The sequence below is a fragment of the Cibotium barometz genome, chromosome 23, assembly GCF_041138505.1.
Source record: "Cibotium barometz isolate CiBa-2024 chromosome 23, ASM4113850v1, whole genome shotgun sequence".
Taxonomy (NCBI): Eukaryota; Viridiplantae; Streptophyta; class Polypodiopsida; order Cyatheales; family Cibotiaceae; genus Cibotium; species Cibotium barometz.
In genome coordinates, this window is record NC_141068.1 from 20,502,565 (window position 1) to 20,518,554 (window position 15,990).

General features: G+C 39.5%; 1 protein-coding gene across 1 annotated transcript; it reads left to right on the forward strand.

Moving 5' to 3' along the window:
• The first annotated feature begins 13,626 nt into the window (after window positions 1-13,626).
• On the forward strand, window positions 13,627-14,982 carry LOC147625726 (uncharacterized). Its single transcript, XM_086817826.1, has 3 exons — window positions 13,627-14,072; window positions 14,163-14,297; window positions 14,442-14,982. The coding sequence occupies exons 1-3, from the start codon at window positions 13,708-13,710 to the stop codon at window positions 14,755-14,757; spliced, it is 816 nt and encodes a 271-aa protein (XP_086673952.1). The 5' UTR covers window positions 13,627-13,707; the 3' UTR covers window positions 14,758-14,982.
• The last annotated feature ends 1,008 nt before the right edge of the window (window positions 14,983-15,990 follow it).

The window sequence follows — 15,990 nt, forward strand, 5'->3', positions numbered from 1 at the left end:
AACAAGGTCAACTTGATCTTGGAACAGCCACCACCCACTAATTACAAAGGTGTGCAAAGATTTATGGGCCACGTTGGGTATTACCGCCGCTTCATAATCTTCTATGCTAAAATCGCCAGGCCATTATATAAGCTACTCATTGTCTTTTAATGGACTGAGGAATGCCAGGAAGCATATGATAGATTGAAGTAAGCATCGGTTAGCGCACCAATTCTAAGACCATCTAATTGGGACCTTATATTTCTAAGACCATCTAATTGGGACCTTATATTTCATGTGCATATCGATGCATCAAACTTTGCTATTGGATGCATATTGGCAGCCTGGTGAGTTCAAATTGGACTATCCAGTCTGCTTCGCTAGTCTGCCAATTGAATGATGTAGAGGTGAATTATACTACCACAGAGCGAGAAGGGTTGGCCATGGTTTATGCAGTCAAGAAATATCGCCATTACCTATTGGCCAACAAATTCGTGTTCTTCGTGGACCATCAGGCCTTATTCTATTTGGTGAACAAGACTTGCACCACGAGAAGAATCACACGCTGGTTGCTATTACTATTGGAATTTGACTTCATAGTTACGGTGAGAAAGGGGACACAGCATGTGTTGGCCGATCATATGTCAAGAATTCCAAATGGGGAACCAGCAAAAAACGGGTGTTGCCTTGATGCTTGTTTGTTCAAATTGGACCTGGTGCCCGAATGGAGCAAGGAAATATCCGATTATCTAGCTTATTGGTTTCTGCCAAGAAGGACCCTTGAACAAAGATAAAATGCGGAGGCTTATTAAGCTTGCTGCATCTTATCAATTAATTGCGAGAGAACTATACAAGCTAGGTAAGGACAATGTCCTAAGAAGATGTGTGAGAGAAGATGAGTTCATCATGATATTGGATGAAGCACATTTAGGGATTGCCGGATGACATTTTGCTAGAGAGATTATGGCTCGCAAAGGTGCTTCAAGCAAGACTATGGTGGCCTATGTTGTTTGGGGATGCCATAGAGTTTGTCAGAAGGTGCGAAGAATGTCAGCCATTTGCTATCCTGCAACAAAGGGACAGGATGCCACTCACCCCTGTTATTGTAAGACAATCTTTCGAGAAATGGGGAATTGATTTTGTTGGACCTACTAGTCTAGTGGCGCATCCATCTCACAAGCCCGATATGTAATCATGGCCACAGACTATTTCACAAAATGGACAGAAGCCAGAGCCTCTAAGCGAGTTGATGCACGAACAACAACAAAGTTCTTATATGAGAAAATTATCTCGAGATTTGGCTGCCCATTAGAGTCAGTTAGGGATCACGGTTCATATTTCATTAATGCTGTGATTGATCACTTACTTGCTGGATTCCTAGTAGTCCACCGGAAGTCATCACCTTATTATCCACGGGCTAATGGTCAAGTAGAGAGTACAAACAAGATTTTGTATACTATCTTGACAAAAGCATTGGAAGCAAGTCAAACAGATTGGGAGCATAAGCTAACAGCAGCAGCCTTATGAGCATACCAAATATCGTATAAGGTGGCAACGGGATACACTCCCTTCCGTCTAGCTTATGGTGTTAAGGCAGTAATGCCTATGGAATACTTAGTTCCAAGCTTGAGAATTACAGTGCAAGAAAGTTTGACAGTGTCAAATTTCAAATTCCAAAAGATCTGGGTGGGACCCACATGTGTTAAAAAACGACTATATTTCACACGTGTGGTATTTAATAACTCCTTTAAACACCATATTCATGAATTTGGGAATCTCCCAAGTCCCATTTTTGTAATACTAAAAAGATGGGACCCGATTAACATGTCTATAAGTTTCTCAAAACCCTATCATGTGACCTATCATTGGAAAGCACTTGAAAAGAGAGATCTATTAAGCTTTAAAGCGCACAATTTGGAGTAATGGTGTTCAAGTTATGGCAAATCCAAAGTTTTGACCACGTGTCCCAAACTTATGGGAAATTCCCATATCCCCCAATATGGTCTTTTTATTTGTATTTTGCAATAATCTACTCTCCTAACTCAGTTCTCTTGCATCTCTACCTCCCTACTCTACACCATCAGCATCCAGACTAGCACCAAAGGTTCATCCCTAGCACAGGATACTCATCATCAGCACAGCACACCTGCAGATAGCTTCCAGGTTAGTAAGACAATTTATTTCCTTCTCTTCTTGTTTAATAGTATATTAGGGTAAGGTACTGATTGATGTGATGTAGATTAGATATTATGATAAATATTATATGCATTTTTTAGATTTTCTCCACTGCATGTAGAAGCAGGAAGACTTTTTATTTGGGCCTGTTGAGTGAGAGCTTGATCACTTCTTGATGTCTATAGGCTCAATCCATGTTGCACTAAGCTGCATACACACTGAAATGACCAAAGGCATGTTGAAGTATGCTGCCTCTAGAATTTGCAGCAAAACGCGAGGAGAGGGCTTTAGAAATCTCAAACAGCCCAAATCGCATTTTGTTGCAAATTTGAAAATGCTTCTTCATCCACCCATTTCAGTGTGATTTTGTAACTTTCTAGGCTATTCAAGGCTGCATATTTCTTGCATAAACTCAATACATATTGTTTATAGTTGAAAAGATAGAGAATTCATTGTAGGGATGCAATAGCATGTTGTTTCAAGTATTTGCAGAAAAACGCGATGATGAGCTTTTAGAAATTTCAAATTATCATAATCGCGTTTTGTTACAAATTATTCAATTTTGCTTTATCCAATTTGTCATCATCTTCTTTTATCATTCCATGTTCTCCATGGTTGTAATCTTTTTCCATTGCTTTGTATGGACCTTTTCAGAGTGATGGCAAGAACCAAGGCAACTGCAAGGAGGTCTGGCAAGGGGCCAAGGCTTGCAGCAGCAGCAGCTGGGGCTGATGTCAAGGAATCTAGTGTGCCTCCAAAAGGAAGAGTTGCACATGGTAGGAAGGGGAAGCCAATGAGCATGCTGCAGCAAAAGTCCAAGAGGTTAAAACATTCTGCAGGTGTGCTATAGGAGATCAGGAAACAACAAAAAGCTATAGGCTTTGCAATACCCAAGGCACCTTTTCAGAGGCTAGTGAGAGAAATTTGTGATAGCTGGCACCTTGGTTTCAGGTGGAACATGACTGCCATTCTTTCCTTACAGGAAATGGCAGAGGATTACTTGGAGAAGTACTTTGAAGATGCAATGCTTGTATAGCAGCCCATGCTCACAGGTAAACTCTGATGGCCAAGGACTTCAACACATTGTCCAGAGTGAGGTGGAGGTATGACAAGTTGGTCCATCCTGTGGAATGGCAGGACATAAAAATGAGAGACATATTATTAATTCCACCTACAAGGAAATTGAAGGCAGACAAGGTGAAGGTTGTTGAAGTGACCCACTCATCAATGAGCACCAGAGGGAAATCTGCTTTATGAGGAGTCACTGAAGCAGCAAATAGAAGAATCCAAATCTGCTATAGATGTGGAGACTGTACAGATGGAGCTACAGATACAGAGAAGGTTGCAGGAGCTGGGCCCTAACATAGTTGTCCATATTGAAGATGATTTTTCAGAGAATAATTTTGACTTGACAAAAGCATGCTTGGCAGCATTGGCTCATAAGAATGAGTATTGCTCAGATACTATCATTCTTGCAATGCTCTAGTAAGTGTCTTTTATTTTACATTTGTTTGCAAAACAATCCTTATTGTACCTCCTTCCTTACACCTTACCTTAATTATTGTTTTGTGTAGCATGATGAGAAGCTGGCTGAACCATGCTGTACAGCATACAGTTTATATTATTGATCCTGCAATTTCCTTCAAGTTAAGAGATCCAAAGGAAACTCCCATGGATATTTCCAATTGGTTCAGACACTGTGATTTTGATCATGTTGATATTTTGCTACTTCCATACCATAACAAGTATGTGTGTGGCTGCTCCTTTTGGGATTTTTCTTCAAGATTGAGTACTCTTGTAGCCTTTGATTTCTTAATGCTTTTTTCCTTATGCAGTGACCACTGGAGCTTTGCTTCTATTGACATCCAGCAGAAGCAATGCTTTTTATTCAACTCTCTTAGAAACACACACAGAGAGGTGAAATTGTAAGTGGTTTGTGTGCTATTTTTAACTTTAAACTTCATTATTTGGATTTAATGCACACTAACTGAATTATATGTATTGCAGTTGTATTAGAAGACTTCTAGATGCATTGGATCAGTGTCCTCCTAATGTCAATCTTTTGGATTCAATAGAGCCAATATATTTAGAGGTAGAAAGTTGTTCCCTCTACTGATGTCTATTTCATGCTATGCCTTTGAACTTATTGAATAATTTTATTTTGTTCAGACATTAACAGTTTCTAACATATCTTTCCAACTATCCAGACACCACAACAAGATGATTCAAGTAGCTGTGGGCTGGAGAGTGCTGATTAGTGCCAAATATATACTTTCAAGCTATTTTGAGATAGGACAGCCAGAGCTTGTAAGAAAAAATAATTTTCATTTAGCTTCAAAAAATTTGATATTGGTACTTGGAAGTTTTTGAAGTATGCCTCCCCCAAACCTATTGTACCAGCTACTGTCGAGTTGGGTGAGAGCTCTAAAGTCCGAGAAGGTGTCATACACCTTGATGACACAGATGATGCAGATGTGGTGCCACAAGAACAAGGACCTAGTGCTGATGAGGAGAAGCCACAAGAACAAGGACCTGCTGCTGCTGATGTTATTGAGGAGATGATGGAGCAGCAGCAAACAGATGCTCCAGGGGCAGTAGAGGAGACAATGGAGCAGCACCAAGAGACTGTACACGACAGGATGGAGCAGCAGAAAGTAGATTCTCCAAATAAAGATGATACGGTGAGCTTGGACCATGTAGAGCAGCCTCTAGATCAGCCTGTAGATAAATAGAAAATTGTTGTCAAGAATATGTTCTACATATATAATTAAACACTTCTGTACAGAATTTTACATTATTGAATATAATACCTTTGTTTATGGAGTCTGTGTTATCTCAATTTTCAAATTTTCAATGTCTTTGCATTTTATTGATCTCTCTCTTCTTTTGAGCACCTGCAAAAAAGCAATATGAAACAATAGGGTAAAGTAAACTAATAGCAGTGCTTAATGAGACTAGGATAAGTCACATGGTATACCTTCTTATTGTTGTAGATAAATAAAAAGTCCTTTGAAATAGAACCTTCTGTCTCAAATAGAATGTCATTGCGCAATTGAGCTAGGGAGCAACATTGTCTTAATGTGATATTGACTAGCACATCACCATTCTCAACAACATCAATATCAAGAGGTTTATTTTCTGCACCAAAAGAATCTTCATCTTGATCCATTGGGACTAGTTTTGTACCTAGCATTCGACTGCGCTTATAATAAAAAGAAAAAAATGAAATCCAAAGAAATAGAAGAAGCAGGTCGACGGGGTAAGGATGTGTGGTATAATTCTGCCTTCATAGCATTATCATCCACAGAGCATCTTCCACAAGAACGACCATAGTTTTTATTCACCATGGATACCTTGTGAATCTGTAACCACAGCAAAGTAATGTAAACAAGATAACAAAGTGAAGTTTCAAGAAAGAGAAAGTGGGCAGACAGATAGTTGACAAGAAACATCTTACTCTAAGCCAAACAGGATCAAGGGAGCAGTTTTGGAAAAGAAGAGGTTGCTGCACAATGAGGCAGTGGTGTAGAATGGTAGACCTTTCGAAGGAAAGGCAGCACAACATTTCAAAGTTCAAAGGAAGGTGGAAGCGGGAAGGCCCTTGTCAGAGAAAATGTCAGACTAGATTCTATCTTCATGTCCAAAGATCTTGTGAGAATAAAAAACCAATCTCCACATTAATGTAGCACGCTTGTACCTACATAAAATATTGTTTCTTTTATCTATTTTCTTTTATTTTTGTGAATTTCCAACGTTACGTTGGCCCTCTATTCATTGGTTGAGAGCTTATTTTTCCAAACCGTAAAAGGCCCCAAAATGAGCTCCCTTTTTCCCTAATGACTGGCAGCACAAGGATACTACCAAGGCAATACAATAGTGTGGGTGCCCAAAACCCACCTAGTGGTGGCCGCTGTTTACAAACCGCTCCAAATACAAAGAAAAGGATAGTAAAAGCACGCGGAACCAACTTCCAACTAAAACCAATGCTCAAACTGCATAAACATTGGTATGGAGGAAGAAGACAAGTCAACAAGATGGGTTGAGTATTGCCAAAGCAATACCACTATAAAAACCACTTTGATCAAAAGGTTGGACAAGGACCCTAAAGGGAGAAATAAAGAAGTTAAGCGAAGGGATAAGGATAAAGGCCCCAAACCACAGGACTCAATAATACCGCCGCATCGTCCACTCCCACTCTTCCTACTGCGGCGTTTGCTCTCCTATGTACTACGATGGAGTCACGAGACTGGGGGATTATCTACGTGACTGTGGCTGTGAGGGAGTACGTGATGGTGGCTGTGAGCCCTGACATGACGGTGCCTGGGAGGGTGTGTGTGAGTGTGTATGGGACGGGGTTTGTCTCCTTGGTGGGCGTGAAGAGGAGAACCTGCATGCCGTCTCGCCGGACTCGCAGGCATAGACGGCAGTGGAGTGACATGGATACTCGTCGGGGGTGGGGTATAGATACCAGGCAATCCAGGAGGGGGATGGGCATACATGTACTCTGTAAGCTCAATTGGACGAGGATGGTGCCCAAAATGATTTAGCATCTCCATCATCCAAGTGCCGTACGCAAATGGATCGGATGAAGAACCTGGATCCATGAAGAATCTGCAAAAATAAAAGTATATACATGAAGGATCCATGAAGGGAAACACTCTATGTATCAAAGCACAGTCGCCATGAAGGGAATCACTCTATGTATCAAAGCACAAATGCAAGCTAGCACATATGATTTTGTGAAGGCAAGCCATATGCAGATGGGATCATCTCTCTCTTGAGTTGGATCGCAAGCATGGGTGAAACACAGTCGCGTGTAAAAACCCGTCCAAAAACGCGTGTATATGCACGTGAACAGTCTATGCAAACAGGGTACATGTAGACATACACGCGTTCCTACACGCGGCTTGCACAAATTTTTTTTCAAAAACGATCGACCAACGACAAATCTTTCTTATAAAAAAAGTCCAGACTGTCACAATCGTTCACAAAAGTACTGAAGCAGGCACGACCAGAGAAGGACGGAGACAATCGCATAAGGAAAAGATCGCATAAACAAATGGAAGGAAAGAGACAGGACAAAGGACAAATTGACTCACCTTTGAAAAACTGAGTCTTCTTTTTGATTGGTTTCCTTCACCCGTGTCTGCTCCTTGCACCCATGTCTGCTCCTTGTACTTGGCTTTAGTGCTCTGTTGGAAGAGGCGGCAATGACGAAGGAGAGGAAAGTTGAGTTTGAAAATGGTTTTTTGGAGAAGGCGGTGGGTTATTTTAGGTATAGATAGGTGGTCACGTGTAGGAGCGCGTGTATTTTTGCGTGTATAATAAAACAGTCGCATTTATACATGCGATTTTAAGAATGTAGACGCGCTGTTACACGCGATTTAAAACAATAAGACGCGCTTTTACACACAATTAACACAAGATACAGTCGTGTTTATACACGTGATTTTAAGGATATAGACGCGCTGTTACACGTGATTAACACAAGATATAGAAACTTTTTATAGTTTCATTAAAAATTGATTATGATTATGTGTTTGCTCTTTTGTACATAGGATGTCATCAACCTCCTCAAGCAGTTCTGGTGAGGATGAGACAATGCATCATCGTAATCGCGATGCGTGGTTGGGACAAAGGATCAAGTGTATGTGTAATCGATGTTAAGGATGCATTGTACGAGCGCGTCGAATTACCTTGAATCAAATCTTCATGTATGGAGAATGGAATCAAACAGGTTTAGAGGTGAGTAGATGTAAATTGATAGTATTGAAATGACTCATGGTATCCAAATTAAATTAATAGAGTTGTAATATATATACTCTAATTGAAGCAGGATGCAGTACCACACCTTAACATGGTGCCCTACGCATGGCGAGAGCATGCAAAGTGTCGATGAGATGATGCTGGAGCTTCGGGATCTATTGTCAGAGATGAGTGGGAAAGGGATGACAATAGCCCTGCACCCCACGAAGTTGTGGAAGAGGAAGTGTTTGATGATATGGTGCGGTATCTTTTTAGGGATGATCCCAAAGGTATGGAGGACGACGATGATATGGAACAAGAGCATCTTTACAAGGCTTCATCGACACTGGTTTTTAAAGGTACATAGAACTAATGTTTTGCACTAGTTGTAAGTGATTTGCTTTTAATGTTTATTCACATTGCTTACACAAATATTGCTTCTATTTTGGTCCAGTGCACTATGTTCAATGCTATATGGTGTGAAGGCAAGCATTTTCAAACACAAAGAATTGATGAAAAGAGGAATACACAAGATTGCGGTGTCATTAGTAGCTTTGAGGGAGCTAATGGAAAACTGGATGATTATTGTGGCACAATCCAAGACATATTTAGGCTTGACTTTCGTCAATTTTTTGTGTATGTTTTGGATGTCAAATGGCAAATGAACGTGGTGGAAAAAGGACCTAATGCAACGATAAAACGCCATGCAAGTGGCTATGTAACTATTGACTCTACAAAGTTTTGGCAAACAAAGAAAGATAGGCTCGTATTGCCACAACAATGTGAGCAGGTATGCATTTTTTTACTATTGACTCTACAAAGTTTTGGCAAACAAAGAAAGATAGGCTCGTATTGCCACAACAATGTGAGCAGGTATGCATTTTTTTACTATTGACTCCACAAAGTTTTGGCAAACAAAGAAAGATAGGCTCGTATTGCCACAACAATGTGAGCAGGTATGCATTTTTTTACTAATGTGTTTCATGTACATATATATCTAAGCTCGCGTACCCCTTGACTTTTGATATGCTAATTAATTACTGCAATATGTGTATTTGAGTAGATTATCTATCTGCCAATTGTGCATGTACGTCATCCCTATTGCACCACGTTCCAAAGTGATGTATAATACATTCACTGATATGGAGCATATGGAGGATGTGACAAGCCGCAATGAAGATGATGTCGAACATGCCAATGAAGATGTTGTGATCAATGATCAAGAAATAAGAGATGATCATGATAATGAGGATGAGCATGCCATTTCTCATGATCATGAGGATGACCCTACCATTGAGGATGATAGTGATGTTGATGAGGATGATCATGGCATCAATACCATTATCAATGGACAGAATATCTATAGTGGAATAAATTTAATCGTAGCCTTACAAATTGATCAAATGGATATTGATGTTGATCGTTTGGCAAGGATGGATCTTATTGAAGATGAGATCGAACCCTAACCAATCCATCACTGTATCGTTCTAAATTGATGACATTTCTATTGTATATGTTGTCTTTTAATTATCATCTCATGATTTATTTTTGAATATATTTCATTGTTGTAAATGCATGTAGTGGGATTGTGTAATGATATATACTGTAATGTACTATGAGATGGTTTAAAGAAAATGGTTTTTAATTTTGTAAAGGAATGGAGTTTTTCTTAATAAAGTTCTCGCGTGTAATAATGCGTGTATAATTACGCGTATATACATGCAGATACACGTGTTTCTCAAACCAGTATACACGCAAATTTAGATGCCAATATACACGCGCTGGTAGACGCATTTCTGAAACCAGTATACACGCAAATTTAGATGCCAATATACACGTGCCGATACTACTCATATACATGCGCGACCATACACGCGCCCATAACTTATCGCGTGTATTGAATGCATGTATGGCAGCAGTGTCTTGTAGTGCTTGAATTGTGATATGCAGTTAGTGGGATGACAAGTTGTGTGATAGCCATTTTGGATTACTAGAGACTGGCATAGTTATAGCGCCAGATCATTTAGTCGGGTTCACATTATGGACCGACCTTTGTATGTTGTAGTAGTGTGTACTCTTATCTTTATGTTATGCTGGTTGAGTAGAGAAGAAGAAGATAGGAGATAATTCAGCTATTCATCTCTCTCTTGTGTGTGTGTGTTTGCTTGCTAGGGTTTGAAGCTCTCCCTCTCCCCCACATTCTCTATAGGTTTGGATGGACTATTAAACCTACCGCATGTTGGACTGGAAGGGGCAGCAAGCACAAGTGCACCACTATGGGAGCATGAGCAAAGGGTATGGTGTTGCCATCTCCTCACTACACACATGATGCATGATCGCAACGCTGCACTTTGGAAGCAAGTTCAAGAGTCAAACACACAAGTACAAACCTTAAAGGAACACTTGATAGCAGTAGAGGCCATGCATTGAAATGTAATCATGACGAGTTTGAAGACCACCGAGGAGTAAGAGACTAGATACAAGTCACTGGAAAGCAATAATTTGGTTCTAAGTCAAACTATTGTTCAGAGAATTAAAGAGAATACAGACTTTAAGGCAAAGCTGGAACAGGGTAAGGAGCAACTCTAGAAGGAGGTTATCCATAACCATGAGCTCATAGCTATTCATGCCCAGCAAGTATAAGAGCTCTAGCACCTATCCATGGCCAAAGAAGAAGAGTTGCAAAGCCAGATCCAATAGTTATCCTCAAGTCTGAAGGAAGCAAAAAGTAGGGCTACTCACTTACAACAAGAAAGAGAACAAACAAACAAGGCACATGTAGATAAAGTGACAGCCCTTAATGATGCCATTAGTGCCAATCAAGTTGAGATGTAAAGAATGGTCATAGCAAACCAAGAGGCAATGGCACAAGTCACCCACCAGTAGTTACAAGATAGTCAAAGGATGGCTACCAAAAGACTTCAGAGAATCACAGAAGCTCAAAAAGGAGAGGCTATCGCCAGACGTGCCCAGGAAGAAGCAACGTGGCACTTGGAGGAGTTGGATGCTGCAAAAGGATGGTCTGCAAAGCCGCCATATCAAACCTCCTCAGCACCAATGACTCCTATCTATGAGAATTGGAATGCTAATTGGCTATACAGGACTACAGTCAAAGACAAGAGCCTATGGATGAAATGCGCCTACTCCTTGAGCGAGCCTTGGAGATAGGTCAGTTGTTTGCCAATAACCCCTCGGTCCCCTCCTCAAAATCTTATTCTATTTTTTTTTACAACACTAACCCTCTCCTTGCTTCAATACGATATAAATCTATCTTAGGACCTAGTCCTAGGTGAATTAACCCTCATTAAACAAAATATTGAGTGTGATGCTGACCCCACTATCATAATGGGTATTTTGTGATATAGTATTAACTAATCCACATGATATCTACTTTTATCCATTACATCCTATCGTGTTAAACCTTTGTAGTTGATGTCGGGTACTACAAAACTCTGAAATTTTGGACAACAGTGTCGAAAAATTAGACCTATTTGTTCCAAATGATATTCCTGAGACACTGGCCAACTACGAGGTGTTAGCACAAAGTTATCAATGGATTATAAGCCATGGGTGGCTAGAAGTCTACAATACTCACCAGCATTTAAGCTTATGTGTGTCTTCTTTATATCACCCTTTTGGAATTCTAAAACTGTACTCTAATATCTACAAACATTTAGAATCCATGTTAACCAGTGTACTTTACACTTTTGATACCACCCATATTGAATATCCTAACAGAAATCGTGAGGATATCCCTGACCTTCAAGATTTTATGAAATCTCATAAACCTAGCCACCCAACCCCCAACTCAAGTGATGGTATGGAAGAGACACTAGTTTCATCTTTCATCTCCAAAACAAAGCCTCTTAAATACCATGGTTAAAATTCAATATGGGGTCTTACAATTTTTATTTTTATAAATTTGACTAAAGAATGCTTATAAGATTTTGTAATATCAATTTATGCTTTGATAAGATATTTGTATTTTTTTTAAAAGATGTCATGTGTGTTTTTTAAAAAACCGTAAAGTTTAGTACCATTAAATATAGATTAAAATATAAAGGTGGACAATATGACATTCATCTAAGAGTTGGTTTTCGGTTAGTAAAATGCATGATCTTATAGATTTATACTTAAGGTTAAAATAGAATAAATCAAATGTCATTTTCAATCATTTCAAAAAAAGTGAAAATAAATTTAAAGTAATGGTAATGCATGGATAATATTTTAGCAACGTCTAATGCATGAAAAAAAAGCTACATAGTTATGACTATATTTATTTTCATGTGAGAAGGACATGGAATAGAGGGTTGTACTCATGCAAGATAGAGTGAGAGCATAGATAATTTGGTGTTTCCACATATCACAGTTTCAATATCTTAAAAGGTGTGCATGTCCATCCTTATTGAAGTCATCAATGTAGTACATACACACACACAAACATGACAAAGAGCGAGAGTGATAGGGTAGACAAATGGGTGTGCCATTTTGTCATTTGTATGAAATGACTTAGAAATACATGATTTTTTAGAAAGCGTGTTTTAGTTAGATCCCACCTCACGTGTCGTTTTTTCGTGACAATGAGCCTACTATGAGGGTGTAGTTTCCTTGAAAGCTTCTTGAAGTATAAATGAGTTTGATGACATTGACTCTTGTTAGAATTCTAAGGGTGACTACACGAGTGATCTACTTTAGTGAAGAAAATGTTCCTTTATAGGACAAGGAAGTGGGCTAGCAATTTTGTAGGTGCACTAAAGCTCAAAACATAATGAGTTTGATGACTTTGACTCTTGTTAGAATTCTAAGGGTGACTAAACGAGTGATCTACTTTACTGAAGAAAATGTTCCTTTATAGGACAAGGAAGTGGGCTAGCAATTTTGTAGGTGCACTAAAGCTCAAAACATAATGAGCCCAATATTGGTTGAAATTTTATTTTTCCCAACCAATCAAAATAAACATATTGCTCCAAAGTGATTGGGGATATGATTAAAACATATAAATTTTTTCCCATGAAAATGAAGGTAATGTTAATTCTCAATTGTGATTTGTAAATGTAAGTGGGAAGAACACACCATAAACGAGGTTTTTTTTGCGCATTATTAGTTTTAATGCAGTTCCGCATTAATTTATTTTAAGTTTTGAAAGAAAAATTTCAAAATTTTTATATTTTGATATGTTTTAGTCTTAAATTTTCTTATTTACTATAGTCATTCTACCATGGTTAATGCTTTCTGATTGGCAACCCCAATCTTGAGAATGAAAAGCCCCTATGTGATGTAAGCAATGTCCTCCATCATCATCTTAAATGAAACAATCCATGGAATCTACCATGCCGAGATCCTTGTGGTGCCTTTTTTTGTCTCCAGTCACGCTTGATTTTTGATGGTGGGCACCCTTTGCCCTTCAACATTGAGAGGTTTGGTGAAATATAACTAGTTTTTTTTTGTATTTTAGTATAATTTATTATGGGCATTGAAAATGCTGAAAGTATTTTAGGGCCAAATTGCTCAAAAAATGAGCGTGACGGATTGACAACCCTGTGAGAACGGCGGCACTCACCTGAGGTCTGATTTTCACACTGAGAGACCTTGAGTCTTGTATTAGAACATTCAAGGGGCCCATTTTGACTTTAAGGCGACGAATGGGAACTTCCGCGAGGGTGCTCCTCACCTCCATAATAATAGGGCTGCTCAGTGCTCCCTAATCACTCGGTTTTCTTCACACGATCGGCCCAAGGCAGCTCCAAAATTTCAGTTGAACCTTAATTTCGTCGCTTTTGTATCACTATCAGGTGGAGAGCCAACAATATGGCCGAGTACCCAGTTCCTTTACTCCTGCACACTGATGATCAGCTCAGCCCACTTCAATGCCTAGATCAGTTCACTGACTCAAGCTCTAATTGTAGCACCAATATCACTGCACAGATAGATAATGATATGGGCGCACTCCCTCCGTGCGATGCACTCCAAGAAGAAGAATTAAGCTGCTTTGCGGATTGGCCATGGTCGCCATACTCGCCCTCGACACCTGCTCTCCAATTTAGTTCCCATAACGATGCAGTCCAAAGTGAAGAAATATGGAGCTTCGCTCCGCCGAAGACAAGTGCCGTTCCGGCCGTCGAGGTCGAGGTCCGACAAGAGGCATCGGATGAGAAAACCGTAGCCGGATATCAGTGAGAACCCAAAATTCTTATCTTGTCTGTTAGAATTCTATCTGTTAATTGGACTCAATACTGGTTCTGATTAGACTATCAACGTCCTAGGCGCAAACCAGCTACAAAGCGAGAGCGTGAACCTAGAATTGCAATTATAGTTGAGAGCGAGGTCAATGATCTGCCGGATGGTTATAAATGGCGCAAATATGGACAAAAAGTTGTGAAGAACAGCCCATATCCAAGGTGATTATATATATAAATGCAGATGCTTGCATTCAACTATCTCATTAATCACTGTATTTCTCACCTAATCACTGTATTTCTCACCTAATCACTGATCATTATCGCTAACTATTTTGATTTCGTCTCTTTCGTGGGTGTTTGCAGAAACTATTACAGGTGCACAAAAAACACATGCTCAGTCAAGAAGCGTACAGAGCGATCTTCTGAGAACCCTAGCATGGTAGTTCTAACCTACCAGGGCCGACACAATCATTCTAGCCATTCGGCTCTTTTTGGTGCAGAAATTGCTTGCTTTGCTCAAACGCCATTCTCATTGATTCCAGCATTTCAAATGCCTCAACTACTTCCCACAGGTAGCACGTGTATTGAATTCCAAGAGTTGCAAGCATCGACTTCATCCTTCATCACGTCTGATGCCTCCTCCATTGCACCTCCTGATCGCTGTCCTGCACAACAATAGTATACTAAAAACCTCTCTCTGAGTACTGTAATCAGGACAAATAAGCCCTATTCCACAATTTTCTCATCTCCTTAGTAGTCTCCTTTCATAGCCTCTATTATTAGTAGTCTCCTTTCATAGGCTCCGTTTTTGGTTCAAGCTCAAAGCATGCCATTACAGGTTTTATTATTTTCTGTACAACCTCAGGTTCTATTATTTTCTGTACAACCTCTCAAGTTTTTATGCATAAACATGACATTCTTGGATTCTAATTCCAAATATCGATATTGAGACACATTTCTTTAAAGGGTGTATTGGCCGAGTGGTTACGTATATGCATCATGTGCACACATGTACACATGCGTGTGTGCATGTGTCCATGCAAGTGTCCCTCTCTCTCTCTCTCTCACACACACACACACACACATGTGATGCACACATGCGTGTGTGCATGTGTCCATGCAAGTGTCTCTCTCTCTCTCTCTGTGTGTGTGTGTGTGTGTGTGAGAGAGAGAGAGAGAGAGAGAGAGAGAGGGAGGCAGAGAAATGCAAAAAATAGATAACAAAATGTCTCTTGATCATGTGTGTGTGTGTGTGTGTGTGTGTGTGAGAGAGAGAGAGAGAGAGAGAGAGAGAGAGAGAGAGAAATGCAAACAATAGATAACAAAATGTCTCTTGATCATTCACAAACTAAAGTCATTGTTTGTTCGTGGATTCTCTCTTTCAAGTGTAGGTTACTTATCATGAGAGCCTTTGATGGCTTCATCTTAGTTTTTCATGTTTATATTAGTGGAACACAAACGATTGATAATAACCATCTATGTTGACGTCTTGATTATCTGTAGCCACCAATTTCCTATATGGCATGTCCTCAAGCTCCTTCTCTTATGATTCTTGAATAACATTACAAGAGAATGGGGGATCTAGCCGTGAAACTTAACCACGTAATTTAGAGGGAGAAGGGAGTGCGAGAAGTGGTTGTCATCTGGTGGTACAAATGTGGCTACACACAATTATAAATGTGGTTATAGACATGACCCAACCATATCTATAACGGTGAAATCCAGATGGAACACAACCATCCAAGGTCAAAAGAGATTTCTTAAGGCCCAAGAAAATGAAGTTAAATTAAATATTGAAACTCACATATAGATATGTTTGGAAGGTTTCATTTAAATTAAAGATTGAAACTCACATATATAGATATGTTTATAAGTTTACCTATTCACAATACATGGGCAAGACTAGAGTGTC